The sequence below is a fragment of the Heterodontus francisci genome, chromosome 33 (genome assembly GCF_036365525.1).
Source record: "Heterodontus francisci isolate sHetFra1 chromosome 33, sHetFra1.hap1, whole genome shotgun sequence".
NCBI lineage: Eukaryota > Metazoa > Chordata > Chondrichthyes > Heterodontiformes > Heterodontidae > Heterodontus > Heterodontus francisci.
The window spans coordinates 14,976,249-14,992,184 of record NC_090403.1 but is presented as its reverse complement, the minus strand read 5'-3'; the positions used below and the strand labels follow the sequence as shown (position 1 = coordinate 14,992,184).

The 15,936-nt window shown below is 45.0% G+C and overlaps 1 protein-coding gene across 2 annotated transcripts in view; it reads right to left on the bottom strand.

The window, feature by feature from the left end:
- Window positions 1-344: 344 nt before the first annotated feature.
- LOC137348028 (1-phosphatidylinositol 4,5-bisphosphate phosphodiesterase delta-3-like) overlaps window positions 345-15,936 on the bottom strand; it is a 109,369-nt gene continuing 93,777 nt past the window's right edge. For both annotated transcript variants that reach the window (XM_068013112.1, XM_068013113.1), the window contains exons 13-15: window positions 15,181-15,316; window positions 8,224-8,373; window positions 345-7,520 (exon numbers count right to left, since the gene is read on the bottom strand). In XM_068013112.1, the coding sequence (XP_067869213.1) occupies window positions 7,432-7,520; window positions 8,224-8,373; window positions 15,181-15,316 (375 nt within the window). In that variant the 3' untranslated portion in view covers window positions 345-7,431. The remainder of the gene's footprint in view (window positions 7,521-8,223; window positions 8,374-15,180; window positions 15,317-15,936) is intronic.

The window sequence follows — 15,936 nt, the reverse complement described above, 5'->3', positions numbered from 1 at the left end:
TGAAGAAGGATAAGGAGAGATGGTTTACCTTTGTCATAGTCACATAGGGTGTCATTTGTGACTTAGATACTGCACTGATACTCAAGAAGTGGAATCTTTAGCACAATGTGACACAGCATGCTGCCCAAAGTCAGATCTTATTTGCAGAGTGTAATATTCAATCCTTTAAATGTGAGGGCTGCAACTGCAATTCCCCTCAGTTGCAGGGAGATTGTCTAAAGATCAGTTCAATAATTGAGGCAGTAAATACAGTATCAATCATTCCAGCTTCCCTAACAAAACAGGCCTACAATGGATTGTAGTCATGTCCCCTTTCTTTCTTTGATATGAGCCTCTCACTTTATTTAGAAGTTAACTCGTACATACAGTTCAATGTCACCTTGCTGAGACTGTTCACAGGATTAGTAAGGACTACCTTTGTTGCATCCATTATGTAACGTTATCCAATGTGTAAGTTTTAAGATGTACATACATTGATCGTAATTTAACTGTTAGTTCATGTTTAATTTATGTAGGTTTGAATGTTAAAGTCAACTTTACAAAAGTGAAATCTTGTCTGTTTGGTTTTTGTTTCCTAAACTGGGGTTAGTCAGAGGATTCGATTCTTTTGGTTTGGTTTGTTGGTGATCTCCAGGGGGATCATAACACGTATATTCAAGACATGAAGGTAATTAATGGATATGGGGATAGTGCAGGAAGATGAATTAGAGGTAGATGATCATAATCCATGATCTTGTTGAATGGCAGAGCAGGCTTGAAGGGCCGAATGGCCTACTCCAGCTTGTATTTCTTATGTTTTATTACGGGTGCCAAAACTGCACACAGGATGCTTACTGAATAGTAACCATTGCTTTGTACACATTTACCATTACTTCTTTACTCTTGTATTCTACACCCCTGCTTATAAGCCACAAAGTGCTTTTGCCCTTTTTATTTTAGAATCATGGAATAATAATACAGCACAGAAGGAGGCCATTCAGCCCACTGTGTCTTGCTGGATCTTTTAAAGAGCAATTCAGTTAGTCCTACTCCCCACTTCTTTCCCGTATGCCTGCAATTTTTTTTCCCTTCATGTACTTATTTAATTCCCTTTTGAAAACCTTGATTTAGTTTGCCTCCACCACCCTTTCAGACAGAGCATTCCAGGTCATAACCACTTGCTGTGTAAAAAAAAAATTTCCCCATGATACATTTGGTTCTTTTGCCAATCACCTTAAATCTGTGCCCTCTGGACATCAACCCGTCAGCCACTGGAAACACTCTCTTTATTTTCTTTTTCTAAATCCTTCATGATTTTAAACACTTCTATGACATCTTGTCTTAGCCTTCTCCTGTAAGGAGAACAACCCCAGCTCCTCCAGTCTGTTGCATGTAATTGTAATCCTTCAGCCCCGAAACCATTCTAGTAAATCTCTTCTGAACTTCTCCAAAGCCTTCATGTCCTTCCTAAAGTGTTGTGCCCAGAATTGGATACAATACTCGAGTGGGGACCAAACTAATGTTTTATAAAGGTTCATTCTAACTTTGAGAGGATAAGCAAGGAATGGGTAATATACTCAATGGCAGACATAGAGAAGATTTTTCCACTTGCAGGGGAGACCAGAACTAGAGGCCATAAGTATAAGATAGTCATCAATATATCCAATAGGGAATTCATGAGAGATCACTTTACCCAGAGAGTGGTGAGAATGTGGAACTTTGTACCACAAGGAGTAATTGAGGGGAATAACAAAGATGCATTTAAGGGGTAGCTAGAAAAGCATGAGAGAAAGGGATTGATGGCTATATCGTGTAGAGTATAAACACTGGCATAGACCTGTTATGTTGAATAGTCTGTTTCTGTGATGTAAATACTTTGGAATATATTTCATTGCTTTAACTTTGCACCCTAACACCTTTTGCTTTTGCAAAGGCCTTGTGACTCTGCTCATGGACCTTCAGTGATTCATCAAGTATAACCCCAGATTCCTCACTTGTTCAACGCCTTGAGCTCGCAGACCACAATCAGGCCACATGCTTGGCACTGCGCATGCCATAAATGTCTGTCTTTCTTCCTAGTTTATCCCTTCTCTTTCTTCTGTCACTCACTGACTCTCTCGCTCTTGGTCATTCTCTTTTTCCTGATATGGTCCTTCTCTTTCTCAGTTCCTGTCACTTCATTCTCTCGCTCTATCTCCTCATCTCTCCTGTGATAGGTCTGGAGAGAAGCACAATGTTTTCTAAAAATTACTGAACAATTTGTGCACTTGTAATCAGCTGCTGAATGAGTATCAGCAATGTGAATGAGTACAAGTAATGAGGGAGAGGAAAGGTAGGAAACATAAGGAAACATTTCCTTTCCTTCCAGTCGGGTCCACTGACCAACATGAGAGTCACGACACCCAGGGTAATGCAACCTAATAGCAGCGAGGGTGTCAGTCATATAGAGACTCTGGGCAGACAATGTTGCCACAAAACATGGGGAAGTCACTATTTCTGTCTAGGAAGAGGAAAAGAAGCCTTTGATAAATTAATTATTTTGAGATGTTTATCCAGAGTAAATGTGCACAATGATAGTATCTCAGATCAGTTGTAGTGAAATATGTCAGGAGATCCAGATGAGAGGGAAACTGGGATGAAGCAGGATAGTGGCAGACATAGAGAAGCCAGGATAGGGGAGGGCAGAGCAAGGTAGGGTGCTGGCAGGATAGGGGAGAGGCAGAGCAAGGTAGGGTGCTGGCAGGATAGGGGAGAGGCAGAGCAAGGTAGGGTGCTGGCAGGATAGGGGAGGGCAGAGCAAGGTAGGGTGCTGGCAGGATAGGGGAGGGCAGAGCAAGGTAGGGTGCTGGCAGGATAGGGGAGAAGCAGGATGAATCATTGTGCTCCTCAATTTTTCTATGTTTTTTCTTAAAAGGAATGGGCCTGCTGTTCAAATTTCCCATGAACACCCAGACCTCCCCTGCTCCTAGTCCCTGTGTCTGGCCCCTCATCACAGCTCCTGATTTTTTTCTTTATTTGTTCATGGGATGTGGGAGTCGCTGGCCAGGCCAGCATTTATTGCCCATCCCTAATTGGCCTGGAGAAGGTGGTGGTGAGCTGCCTTCTTGAACCGCTGCAATCCATGTGGTGTAGGTACATCCACAGTACTGTTAGGAAGGGAGTTCTAGGATTTTGACCCGGCGACAGTGAAGGAATGGTGAAATAGTTCCAAGTCAGGATGGTGTGTGACTTGGAGGGGAACTTGCAGGTGGTGGTGTTCCCATGCATTTGTTGCCCTTGTCCTTCTAGGTGGTAGAGGTCGCAGGTTTGGCAGGTGCTGTCGATTGAGGCTTGCCGATTTGCTGCAGGCATCTTGTAGATGATACACACTGCTGCCACTGTGCACCAGTTATGGAGGGGGTGAATGTTTAAGGTGGTGGATGGGGTGCCGAGCAAGAGGGCTGCTTTGTCCTGGATGGTGGCGAACTTCCTGAGTGTTGTTGGAGCTGCACCCATCCAGGCAAGTGGAGATTATTCCATCACACTCCTGAATTGTGCCTTGTCGATGGTGGACAGGTTTTGGGAATAACCCCATTTATCAGCTTTGGTTCTGAAACCCTTAGTACCCTTACCTACCTAACAAAAATCTATCACTCTCAGTTCTGAAATTTACAATTCACCCCCAGCCGCAACAGCTTTTTGAGGGATAGTTTTCCAGATTTCCATGACCCTTTGCGTGATAAAATGCTTCTGGACATCACCCCAGAATGGCCTACCTCTTACTTTAAGGTCATGCCTGCTCGTTCTCAACTCCCTCCACCAGAGGAAATAGTTTCTCTCTATCAATCCTATCAAATCCTTTATTCATCTTAAACATATCAACTAGATAACCCTTAATAATCTATATTGAAGTGAACACAAGACTAAACTGTGCAACCTGTCCTTATATTTCAGAAATTATACAACTTTACAGCACAGAAAGAGGCTATGCAGCCCATCGTGTCTGTGTCAGCCGAAAAAGAATTATCCAGCCTAATTCACTTTCCCTTTTCCACTTTCACGCTGGTCTCATTCTGGCTCCATGGTGCAGACATGACTGGCTTTGTTCTTAGGCTACTATAGTAGGAACACGCACCGTGCACTGGAATGTCAGCTATCTATCTGCTCGTCGTGTGGGAATAGTTTGAGGCCAATGAGTTTCTGGGTTCCATTAGCAGAGGTATAGAGTACAACACCAAGCTGTTGCTGCATAAGATATCCTACCCAGGAACAGGAAGTAGATCATTGTCCTTTAGATGGCACGATGGGACAACAACAATGATTCCACACATCAGGTGTTTACATCATGAGGGATGCTCAAGGAAGATGAAATTGTGCTTTCTTTGGAGAAGAGATGTTGAGGAGATCTAGTTGGAGTTTAAAATTATGAAGTGGTAAAGGGAGACAGAATAAAATGAGGAAATCAGGAGAAAGAGAAGTGAGAAGAACTTTCATACAAAGGGGCAATCTGCTGCATTACCGGGAGAGTAGGAGTAGTGGAGAAGGTATGCAGTTGGGGTTGGGGGATATGGCAAGATGGTGAATAGGTGAGTTTGATGGAAATAGAGAGAAGGTGCAGAGATGGTGTTGAGGGATATGGGGCCAAGGTGTATAGGAGGATATGGAGAGGTGAGTAGGTGGGGTTGAAGGATATGAAAAATAGGTGGAGTAGATCTTTGAAAAAAAAAGGGACAGCCTTTTTCAGTTTCTTAAAATATGTCCTACGTCTCACAGCATTGGATTAACATCTTAACCCCTACAGTCTATAATTAAGGATGCAGTGACTGAACACATTGAAACCTTTCAGCTGATCAGAGAGAGCCAGCATGGATTTGTAAAGGGTAGCTCATACCTGAAGAAACTGATTGAATTTTTTGAGATGACTAAAGTAGTGGATGTCTATGGAATGTCTATGGAAATTATTTATATGGATGTCCTGAAGCAGTTGATAAAGTCTCATAAGAAATGTAGCTAAATTTGAAGCCCATAGAATTGAAGGCATGTTATTGACCTGGATATTGAGCAGATATTCTAATTAGCAGGATATGACTAGTGGGTCCCATAGGATCTGTGTTGGGGCCTCAGCTATTATTAATAATGTAGAAGATAGAATATAAAACAACAAAACCAAGTTTGCCATTGACACAAAGATCGGCAGCATTGACAGCAGTGTAATTGGAAGCATAACATTACAAAGGGATATAGATAGATTAAGTGAGTGGGCAAAAACTTGGCAGATGGAGTTCAATGTGGGAATGTGGGAGGTCATCCACTTGGGTATGAAGAATAAAAAGGCAGATTATTATTTAGATGGAGAAAGACTACAAAATACTGCAGTACAGAGGGATCTGGGTGTTCTTGTACATGAAACACAAAAAGTTAGCATGCAGGTGCAGCAAGTAATTAGGAAGGCAAATGGAATTTTAGCCTTCATTGCTAGGAGGTTGGAGTTTAAAAATAGAGAAGTCTTGTTACAACAGTACAGGGTGTTAGTGAGGCCACACCTGGAGTACTGCGTACAGTTTTGGTCCCCGTATTTAAGGAAGGATATACTGGCATTGGAGGCAGTTCAGAATAGGTTCACTAGGCTGATTCCTGGGATGAAGGGGTTGTCTTATCAAGAACGGCCAAAACAGGTTAGGCCTTTATTCATTGCAGTTTAGAAGAATGAGAGGTGATCTTATTGAAACATATAAGATCCTGAGGGGGCTCGACAGGGTAGATGTTGAGAATATGTTTCCACTAGTGGGGGAATCTCGAACTAGGGGACATAGTTACAGAATAAGGGGTCACACATTTAAAATGGAGATGCGAAGGAATTTCTTCTCTGAGGGTGGTGAATCTCTGGAATTCTTTACCTCAGAGTTGTGGAGGTTCGGTCACTAAATGTATTTAAGGAGGAGGTAGATAGATTTTTTGAAATCTTGGAGTCGAGGGAAAGACGGAGCAGGCCCGAAAGAGGAGTTGAGGCCTGGGACAGATAAGCCATGATCTTATTGAATGGCGGGGCAGGCTTGAGGGGCTGAATGGCCTACTCCTGCTCCTATTTCTTATGTAAATGAATGGGCAAAACTGAGTCAAATGGATTTCAATTGAGGCAAATGAGAGATCATCCACTTTGGCCTGAAAAAGGATAGAACAGGGTACTTTCTAAACAATGAAAAGCAAGAAACAGTAGAGGTCCAAAAAGACTTGTGGCGGGAGGGATCCATGCACAGAGATAAAAATATGAACAAGTACAGAAAATTATCAAAAAGGCTATTGGAATGCTGCCTCTTATATCCAGAGACTAGAATACAAGGGGGTAGAAGTCATGCTTCAGCTATACAAAGCCCTAGTTAGATCACATCTGGAGAATGGTGAGCAGTTCTGGGCAACATACCTTGGGAAGGATATATTAACCTTCTTGAGAGTGGAGATTAGATCTACCAGAATGATACCTGGACTCCAAAGGTTAAAGTATGAGGAGAGATTACACAAACTAGGGTTGTATTTCCAGAAATTTAGAAGGTTGAGGGGTGATTTGATTGAAGTTTAAGATATTAAGGGGAACAGATAGTTATAGAGAAATAATTTCTGCTGGTTGAAGAGTCTTGGACTAGGGGCATTGTCTAAAAATTACAGCCAGACCTTTCAGGAGTGAAATAACACTTCTATGCACAAAGGGTGGTAGAGGTATGGAACTCTCTTCCACAATGGCCATAGATGCTAAATCAATTGTTGACAAAAATCTCTCAGATTTAAAATTAACAAAAATCTATCAATGGAGAAGGGACAAAGATGGGCATACGGAGTTAGGTCACAGATCAGTCATGATCTCATTGAATGACGGAACAGGCTCGAAGGGCTGAATGGCCTCTTCCTTTTCCTATGTTCCCTCTGCATCATATTCAGTGCCATGTTCTCCAGCGATCTCAACTCCACACATTGCAGGATTCCCTAAAGACCTTGCCTTTGCTACTTCTCTACCCAGCTTTGAAACCTACCTCTGTGATACTGCATTCATCATCTTTCCTACCCATTCTCCCTTCGCTGCTTGGTGAGACACTAAAGGCATTATATAAAACCTAAGTTACAAGTTCTTGAACAAAGACAAAAATATTATTGTACAAAACCAGGAGAGTTTTCAAGCTCTGCAACATCCCTGTAAAAATAATTCTGTAAAAATACACTACTCATTATTCTAACCTACCAATATACACCTAATTTAAAATATGTAACTGAGTTGTATTAGGTTTTAAAATACAGACGTAGTATTGCTGTACACAGGGCCCATTGATAGGAAGGCAATAATATCATTTCAATTGCAGTCTCCATTCCCCAGCCACACTCTCCAGACTTGCTGTGGTTGGCACTGGTTGGTGTACAGAGTGGGTCACAGTAACAGTTCATGTCACGCAGTCAGACTGCGAGCGTGCCCTTTCTCCCTCTGCACTACACGCTTTTAATCCTGACCCAGACAAAGAGAGTTGCTGGTGAGAGAGAGGCTGCGTCTCTGGACAGCAGGTGGATGTGTCGATAGCCTGTGGGTACAAACAGAAACACGAATTAAATGGGTCACCACGGTGCGAAGGGGAGGAACAACAGTGAAGGATGTATCTGGATAATGCATTAGCCCACTCCACAAGGCCCGCTGTCTTGCCATCTTATTGGTCTCAGTGTAACTTCACACAGCATCAGGACTGCATCTGCCGCACCTCAGCTGTATGTTAATTATTTGTAAAAATGAAGATAAAGGTATTTAATTGGGTGCCCAGTGGAAGTTGAGCATCACCCCATGGTTAGGATCCCAACCTTTCCGCCATGGGTAAGAGTCTCCCAGAATGGGTGATTGGTCTCTGGGGCATTGCTGGCGACCCGGGAGAAACATGTTTGCATGGTCTGGGCGTGTGCAGTACCCCGGCTGTCATGGATTGTGACTAAACTGCAGCGTCTGCTGATTCTCCCCCCTGTTATTCAGAGCTTCATTGCTGATTTTGAGGACGTCAGTATCAGGGCCAATGAAAATTGTCAGGAGAGTTCAGAGAGAGACTGGGGGAGGAGAGAGAGAAAGACAAAGAAAGAATGCAACACAAACTGGAGGGTGGGTGGGGGGGGGGGTGCGCAAAGAGAGAGAGAGAGCAACACAAACTGGGGCAGTGACAGGGTGGGAGGGGCAGTGTCAGGGAAGGGGCAGTCAGAGGGAAAGGGGCAGTGTCAGGGGTGCCGGTGTAAAGCAGTGATTACCTTCTTTAACACTTGTGAATGGGAGTGTAAACTGTCCGATGAAGTCATTGCTGGTAGCTGTGTCGTAATCTTCAACCACAAATCGGATGAGAGCGAGCTCGGGAACACTGATTGTAAACTGGAGTACTTCATTCCACATTGGATTAAAACCTGCAATCCAACAAAAATATACAGCCACTGTTAACCCACTTGATAGAGTTTCAGCAACCATTCCTGCACCAGACTTCAGAACTGGCTGGGAAATGCTCAGAACTCTCTGAAAGATTTATAGAGTCATAACAGCACAGAAGGTGTCCATTTGACCCATCGAGTCCATGCTAGCTCTCTGTAGAGCAATCCAATTAGTCCCATTCCCCTACACAGTCCCCTTGGCCCTGCAAGTTTATTTCCCTCAAGTGCCCATCCAATTTTCTTCTGAAATCATTGATCGTCTCCACTCTCATAGGCAGAGAGTTCTGGGACATTACCACTTGCTATAGGAGGAAAAAGTTCTCCCTCTCATTCCCCCCACATCTCTCACCCAAAACCTGAAATCTGTATCCACTTGTCCTTGTACCATCAGCTAATGGGAACACCTTTTCTTTGTCTACCTTATCTAAACCTGTCATAAGCTTGTACACCTCCATCAAATCTCCCCTCAATCTCCTTTGCTTCAAGGAGAACAACCCCAGCTTCTCCAACTTAACCAGATAGCTAAAATCCCTCATCCCGAGAACCATTCCGGTAAATCTCCTCTGCACCTCCTCAAGGACCCTCATATCCTTCCTAAAGTGTGGTGACCAGAGTGGATGCAATACTCTAGTTGTGGCCTAACCAGAGCTTTATAAAGGGTCGCCATAACTTCCCTGCTTTTGTACTCAATCTCTCTACTTATGAAGCCCAAGATCCCATATGCTTCACTAACCACTCTCTCAATATGGCCTGCCAACTTCAAAGATCAATGCATTTGCACCCCCAGGTCCCTCTGTTCATGCACACTCTTTAGAACTGTGCCATTAAATATAAATTGCCTCTCCCCATAGTTTTCTGCCAAAATTCATCACCACACACTTGCCTGTATTAAATTCCATTTGCTGCTTATCTGCCCATTCTGCTAGCCTATATCCTGTTGCAGTCACTTGATATCATCCTCGCTGTTTGCCACACCTCCAAGTATGGTATTATTGACCACACATACATATGGTCCTAGCACTGAACCTTGCCGAACACCACTGTCAACCATCCTCCAGTCTGATAAACAACCATTTTCTAAGACACACTGTTTTCTGTCCTTAAGCCAATTATTTTGTCCAAACTTACACTAATCCCCCTATTCTATGAACCTCAATTTTAGAACAAGCCTTTTATGTGGTACTTTGTCAAACTCTTTCTTAAAATCCATACAGCCAACATCCAATGCAGTCCCTTCATTAACCTTCTCTGTTACTTCATCAAAAAATTCAATTAGATTAGCCAAGCATGATCTGACTTGTACAAATTCGGGCTAGCTCTCCGTAATTAACTCAAACCTCGCGAAGTGCCTGTTAATTCTTTCCTTAATTATTTCTAAAATCTTACCCATCACTGGTAAACTGACTGGCCTGTAGTTACTAGGTCTGGCCTTACATCCTTTCTTGAATAAGGGTGCAACATTGGCCAATCTCCAATCCTCTGGCACCTCCCCTGTATCTAGGAAAGAGTGGAAGATTATAGTAATCCCTTTCACTATCTCCAAAGAACAGTACAGCACAGGAACAGGCCATTCGGCCCTCCAAGCCTGCACCGATCTTGATGTCTGCCGAAACTAAAACCTTCTGCACTTCTGCTGTCCGTATCCCTCTATTCCCATCCTATTCATGTATTTGTCAAGATGCCTCTTAAATGTCGCTATCGTACCTGCTTCCACCACCTCCCCCGGCAGCAAGTTCCAGGCACTCACCACCCTCTGTGTAAAGAACTTGCCTCGCACATCCCCTCTAAACTTTGCCCCTCTCACCTTAAACCTATGTTCCCTAGTAACTGACTCTTCCACCCTGGGAAAAAGCTTCTGACTATCCACTCTGTCCATGCCGCTCATAACTTTGTAAACCTCTATCATGTCGCCCCTCCACCTCCGTCGTTCCAGTGAAAACAATCAGAGTTTATCCAACCTCTCCTCATAGCTAATGCCCTCCAGACCAGGCAACATCCTGGTAAACCTCTTCTGTACCCTCTCCAAAGCCTCCACGTCCTTCGGGTAGTGTGGCGACCAGAATTGCACGCAATATTCGAAGTGTGGCCTAACTAAAGTTCTGTACAGCTGCAGCATGACTTGCCAATTTTTATACTCTATGCCCCGACCGATAAAGGCAAGCATGCCGTATGCCTTCTTGACTACCTTATCCACCTGCGTTGCCACTTTCAGTGACCTGTGGACCTGTACGCTCAGATCTCTCTGCCTGTCAATACTCCTAAGGGTTCTGCCATTTACTGTTTACTTCCCACCTGCATGAGACTTTCCAAAATGCATTACCTCACATTTGTCCAGAGTAAACTCCATCTGCCATTTCTCCGCCCAAGTCTCCAACCGATCTTTCAGTGCTGTATCTCTAAATCTAAATCTAAAAATATCCTGCTGTATCCTCTGACAATCCTCGTCACTATCCGCAACTCCACCAACCTTTGTGTCATCCGCAAACTTACTGATCAGACCAGCTACATTTTTCTCCAAATCATTTATATATACTACAAAGAGCAAAGGTCCCAGCACTGATCCCTGCGGAACACCACTAGTCACATCCCTCCATTCAGAAAAGCACCCTTCCACTGCTACCCTCTGTCTTCCATGACTGAGACAGTTCTGTATCCATCTTGCCAGCTCACCTCTGATCCCATGTGACTTCACCTTTTGTACCAGTCTGCCATGAGGGACCTTGTCAAAGGCTTTACTGAAGTCCATATAGATAACATCCACTGCCCTTCCTTCATCAATCATCTTTGTCACTTCCTCAAAAAACTCAATCAAATTAGTGACTCACGACCTCCCCTTCACAAAACCATGCTGCCCCTCGCTAATAAGTTCATTTGTTTCCAAATGGGAGTAAATCCTGTCCCGAAGAATCCTCTCAAATAATTTCCCTACCACTGACGTAAGGCTCACCGGCCTATAATTTCCTGGGTTATCCTTGCTACCCTTCTTAAACAAAGGAACAACATTGGCTATTCTCCAGTCCTCTGGGACCTCACCTGTAGCCAATGTGGATGCAAAGATTTCTGTCAAGGCCCCAGCAATTTCTTCCCTTGCCTCCTTCAGTATTCTGGGGTAGATCCCATCAGGCCCTGGGGACTTATCTACCTTAATGCTTTGCAAGACACCCAACACCTCCTCTTTTTTGATAAAGAGATGACCCAGACTATCTACACTCCCTTCCCTCGGCTCATCATCCACCAAGTCCTTCTCTTTGGTGAATACTGATGCAAAGTACTCATTTAGCACCTCGCCCATTTCCTCTGGCTCCACACATAGATTCCCTTCTCTGTCCTTGAGTGGGCCAACCCTTTCCCTGGTTACCCTCTTGCTCTTTATATACGTATAAAAAGCCTTGGGATTTTCCTTAATCCTGTTTGCCAATGACTTCTCATAACCCCTTTTAGCCCTCCTGACTCCATGCTTAAGTTCCTTCCTACTGTCTTTATATTCCTCAAGGGATTCGTCTGTTCCTAGCCTTCCAGCCCTTACCAATGCTTCCTTTATCTTTTTGACTAGGCTCACAATATCCCGCGTTATCCAAGGTTCCCGAAACTTGCCAAACTTATCCTTCTTCCTCACAGGAACATGCTGGCCCTGGATTCTAATCAACTGACGTTTTGAAAGACTCCCACATGTCAGATGTTGATTTACCCTCAAACAGCCGACCCCAATCTAAATTCTTCAGTTCCTGCCTAATATTGTTATAATTAGCCTTCCCCCAATTTAGCACCTTCACCCGAGGACTACTCTTATCCTTATCCACAAGTACCTTAAAACTTACGGAATTATGGTCGCTGTTCCCGAAATGCTCCCCTACTGAAACCTCGACCACCTGGCCGGGCTCATTCCCCAATACCAGGTCCAGTACGGCCCCATCCCTAGTTGGACTATCTACATATTGTTTCAAGAAGCCCTCCTGGATGCTCCTTACAAATTCTGCCCCATCCAAGCCCCTAGCACTAAGTGAGTCCCAGTCAATATCGGGGAAGTTAAAATCACCCACGACTACAACCCTGTTACCTTTACATCTTTCCAAAATCTGTCTACATATCTGCTCCTCTACCTCCCTCTGGCTGTTGGGAGGCCTGCAGAAAACCCCCAACATCCACTCCCACTTTCTTTTGCAACCTGGGATGCAAGCATAGCCAGCCTTTCCAGTACATACTGCCTAACAATTTTCACCCCATCCATTACGTCTGCCATCTCTGCTTCGACCAATATTCTGTCACCATCCACTTTCTTAGTTAAACACCAACACAAAGTACTCAAAGTACTCATTAAGTATTCTGGTCTTGCCCTGCACTTCTAAGCATATAGCGCCTTCTTGGTCCCAAAGAGCATCCACCCCGCATCGGATTAGCTGCTTACTATATACATGTCAGTAGAAGACTTTTGAGTTCCCTTTTATGTTAATTGACATTCTATTCTCCTAACCTTTGTCAGCCTTATTTTCCTCTTTACTTTCCCTCTCGACTTATTTGGCCTGGTTCTCGCTTGAGGAATTCACCTGACATGCATCATGCACCCTCTTTTTTTTTTGTATCATCATATTCGCTATCAAGCAATTAGGAAGGCAAATGGTACAGTGGCCTTCATTGCAAGGGGATGTGACCACAGGAGTAATGATGCCTTGCTGCAATAAAGCCTTGCTGAGACCACACCTGGAGTACTGTGTACAGTTTTAGTCTCCTTATCGAAGGAAGGATATCGTTGCCGTAGAGAAAGTGCAATGGAGGCGTACCAGACTAATCCCTGGGATGAGGGGAGTGTGCAGCACAGAGATGAGCTCTCCCCAGCACATATTTCCTCCTGTGGACCCAACAATGCATCACAACTCTGGAGGAAATCATGGCAAATCCAGGGGTGACACGGCCAACAGTAATGGACCCACTCCAGCCACGTTTCATTGAGGCAGCATAGAACATGCACGAACTGGGAGCTTATCATCTGTACCACTCACGGCCATTCCCAACTCAGTTGTGACAATGTTCTGATGCCCTGCGCAGCCATTGTGTGTATCCTGTGCAGACACAATCCTGGTGATGACGCTACAAAAATGTATCGCAAGTTCCTGGAAGTTTGTATCCTCATTGGCTACAGGTGAGGTCCCAGAGGACTGGAGAATAGCCAATGTTGTTCCTTTGTTTAAGAAGGGTAGCGAGGATAATCCAGGAAATTATAGGCTGGTGAGCCTTTCGTCAGTGGTAGGGAAATTATTAGAGAGGATTCTTCGGGACAGGATTTACTCCCATTTGGAAACAAATGAACTTATTAGCGAGAGGCAGCATGGTTTTGTGAAGGGGAGGTCGTGTCTCACTAACTTGATTGAGTTTTTTGAGGAAGATGATTGATGAAGGAAGGGCAGTGGATGTTGTTTATATGGACTTCAGTAAAGCCTTTGACAAGGTCTTGCATGGCAGACTGGTACAAAAGGTGAAGTCACACAGGATCAGAGGTGAGCTGGCAAGATGGATACAGAACTGGCTCGGTTATAGAAGACAGAGGGTAGCAGTGGAAGGGTGCTTTTCTGAATGGAGGGATGTGACTAGTGGTGTTCCGCAGGGATCAGTGCTGGGACCTTTGCTCTTTGTAGTATATATAAATGATTTGGAGGAAAATGTAGCTGGTCTGATTAGTAAGTTTGCGGATGACACAAAGGTTGGTGGAGTTGCGGATAGTGATGAGGATTGTCAGGGGATACAGCAGGATATAGATCAGTTGGAGACTTGGGCAGAGAAATGGCAGATGGAGTTTAATCCGGACAAATGTGAGGTAATGCATTTTGGAAGGTCTAATGCAGGTGGGAAGTAAACAGTAAATGGCAGAACCCTTAGGAGTATTGACAGGCAGAGAGATCTGGGCGTACAGGTCCACAGGTCACTGAAAGTGGCAACGCAGGTGGATAAGGTAGTCAAGAAGGCATACAGCATGCTTGCCTTCATCAGTCGGGGCATGGAGTGTAAAAATTGGCAAGTTATGCTGCAGCTGTACAGAACTTTAGTTAGGCCACACTTCAAATATTGCATGCAATTCTGGTCGCCACACTACCAGAAGGACGTGGAGGCTTTGGAGAGGGTACAGAGGAGGTTTACTAGGATGTTGCCTGGTCTGGAGGGCATTAGCTATGAGGAGAGGTTGGATAAACTCTGATTGTTTTCACTGGAACGACGGAGGTGGAGGGGCGACATGATAGAGGTTTACAAAGTTATAAGCGGCATGGACAGAGTGGATAGTCAGAAGCTTTTTCCCAGGGTGGAAGAGTCAGTTACCAGGGGACATAGGTTTAAGGTGCGAGGGGCAAAGTTTTGAGGGAATGTGCGAGGCAAGTTCTTTACACAGAGGGTGGTGAGTGCCTGGAACTTGCTGCCGGGAGAGGTGGTGGAAGCAGGTACCATAGAGACATTTAAGAGGCATCTTGACAAATACATGAATAGGATGGGAATAGAGGGATACAGTCCCCGGAAGTGCAGAAGGTTTTAGTTTAGGCAGGCATCAAGATCGGCACAGGCTTGGAGGGCCGAATGGCCTGTTCCTGTGCTGTACTGTTCTTTGTTCTTACATAAGTCACTGTGTACGGCCCATCAGCTACCCAAGTGCAGAATAGGTAATAGCCACAACACTACTGAGATCCTCAGACACTATAACTATAACAATCTTATATTTGTATAGCACCTTTCATAAAACGTCCCAAGGTGCTTCACAGGAGCATTAGACATCAGACAGGGTTTGTAGCTCCATCAGCATCTTACCATTATTTTCTATATGCCTTGTCTTTTTCATGGCGTTATCATCAGGAACACCGTGTACCTCCACACGCACTAGGGGATCCACTATGGAATTCTTTTTATCCTTATTCACTTTAGGGAGCTGCTGAGCTGTAATAACCTGAAAAAAAGAGATATCAGTCTGAGAACATGGGGCTCTACAACATGGGGCGTACTGTAATTCACCACAGATAGGAACTTGAGAGAGACAGAGAGGCACAGAGGGCTGGATTTGATGGGCCCTCCTGAGGTGAGGTCGGAGGCGGGAGGTGGGCAGAGGGGGCGGGGGTGGGCCCATGGAATCGGGACGGGTAGTGCTGGGAGCAGGGGGTGGGGGGTGGTGGGGATGGCGGGTAGAGAGTCGGTCGCCAAGCAATTTTCCCGGGGATAGGATAAGCAGACGACGGCCTTCCGCCCAGAGGCCAACTGAGGGCCACTAAAGGACCTCTTCCACCTGCCGATGGGTGGGGCCTCCGCCATGCGGGGAGGGCACCTTGTAAAATGAGGCACCCTTGCTGCAGGCCTGGTGGGAAGTGGGGAAGGGGCAAGGGTCCCTTCTCCATGGACAATCTGTGGCCCACAGAGGACCCCGGCCGGGAAACAATGCTCCTCCCAGCAGCCCCTTCCCCCTGGACATTTACGACCACCACCCCCACACCTCCTCGTCGGGGCCTACTGCCTCGCTTACCTGAGATCTGGGGTTACAGTGCTGGGCCTGGGTCCGATAGAGCGAGAGTGAGA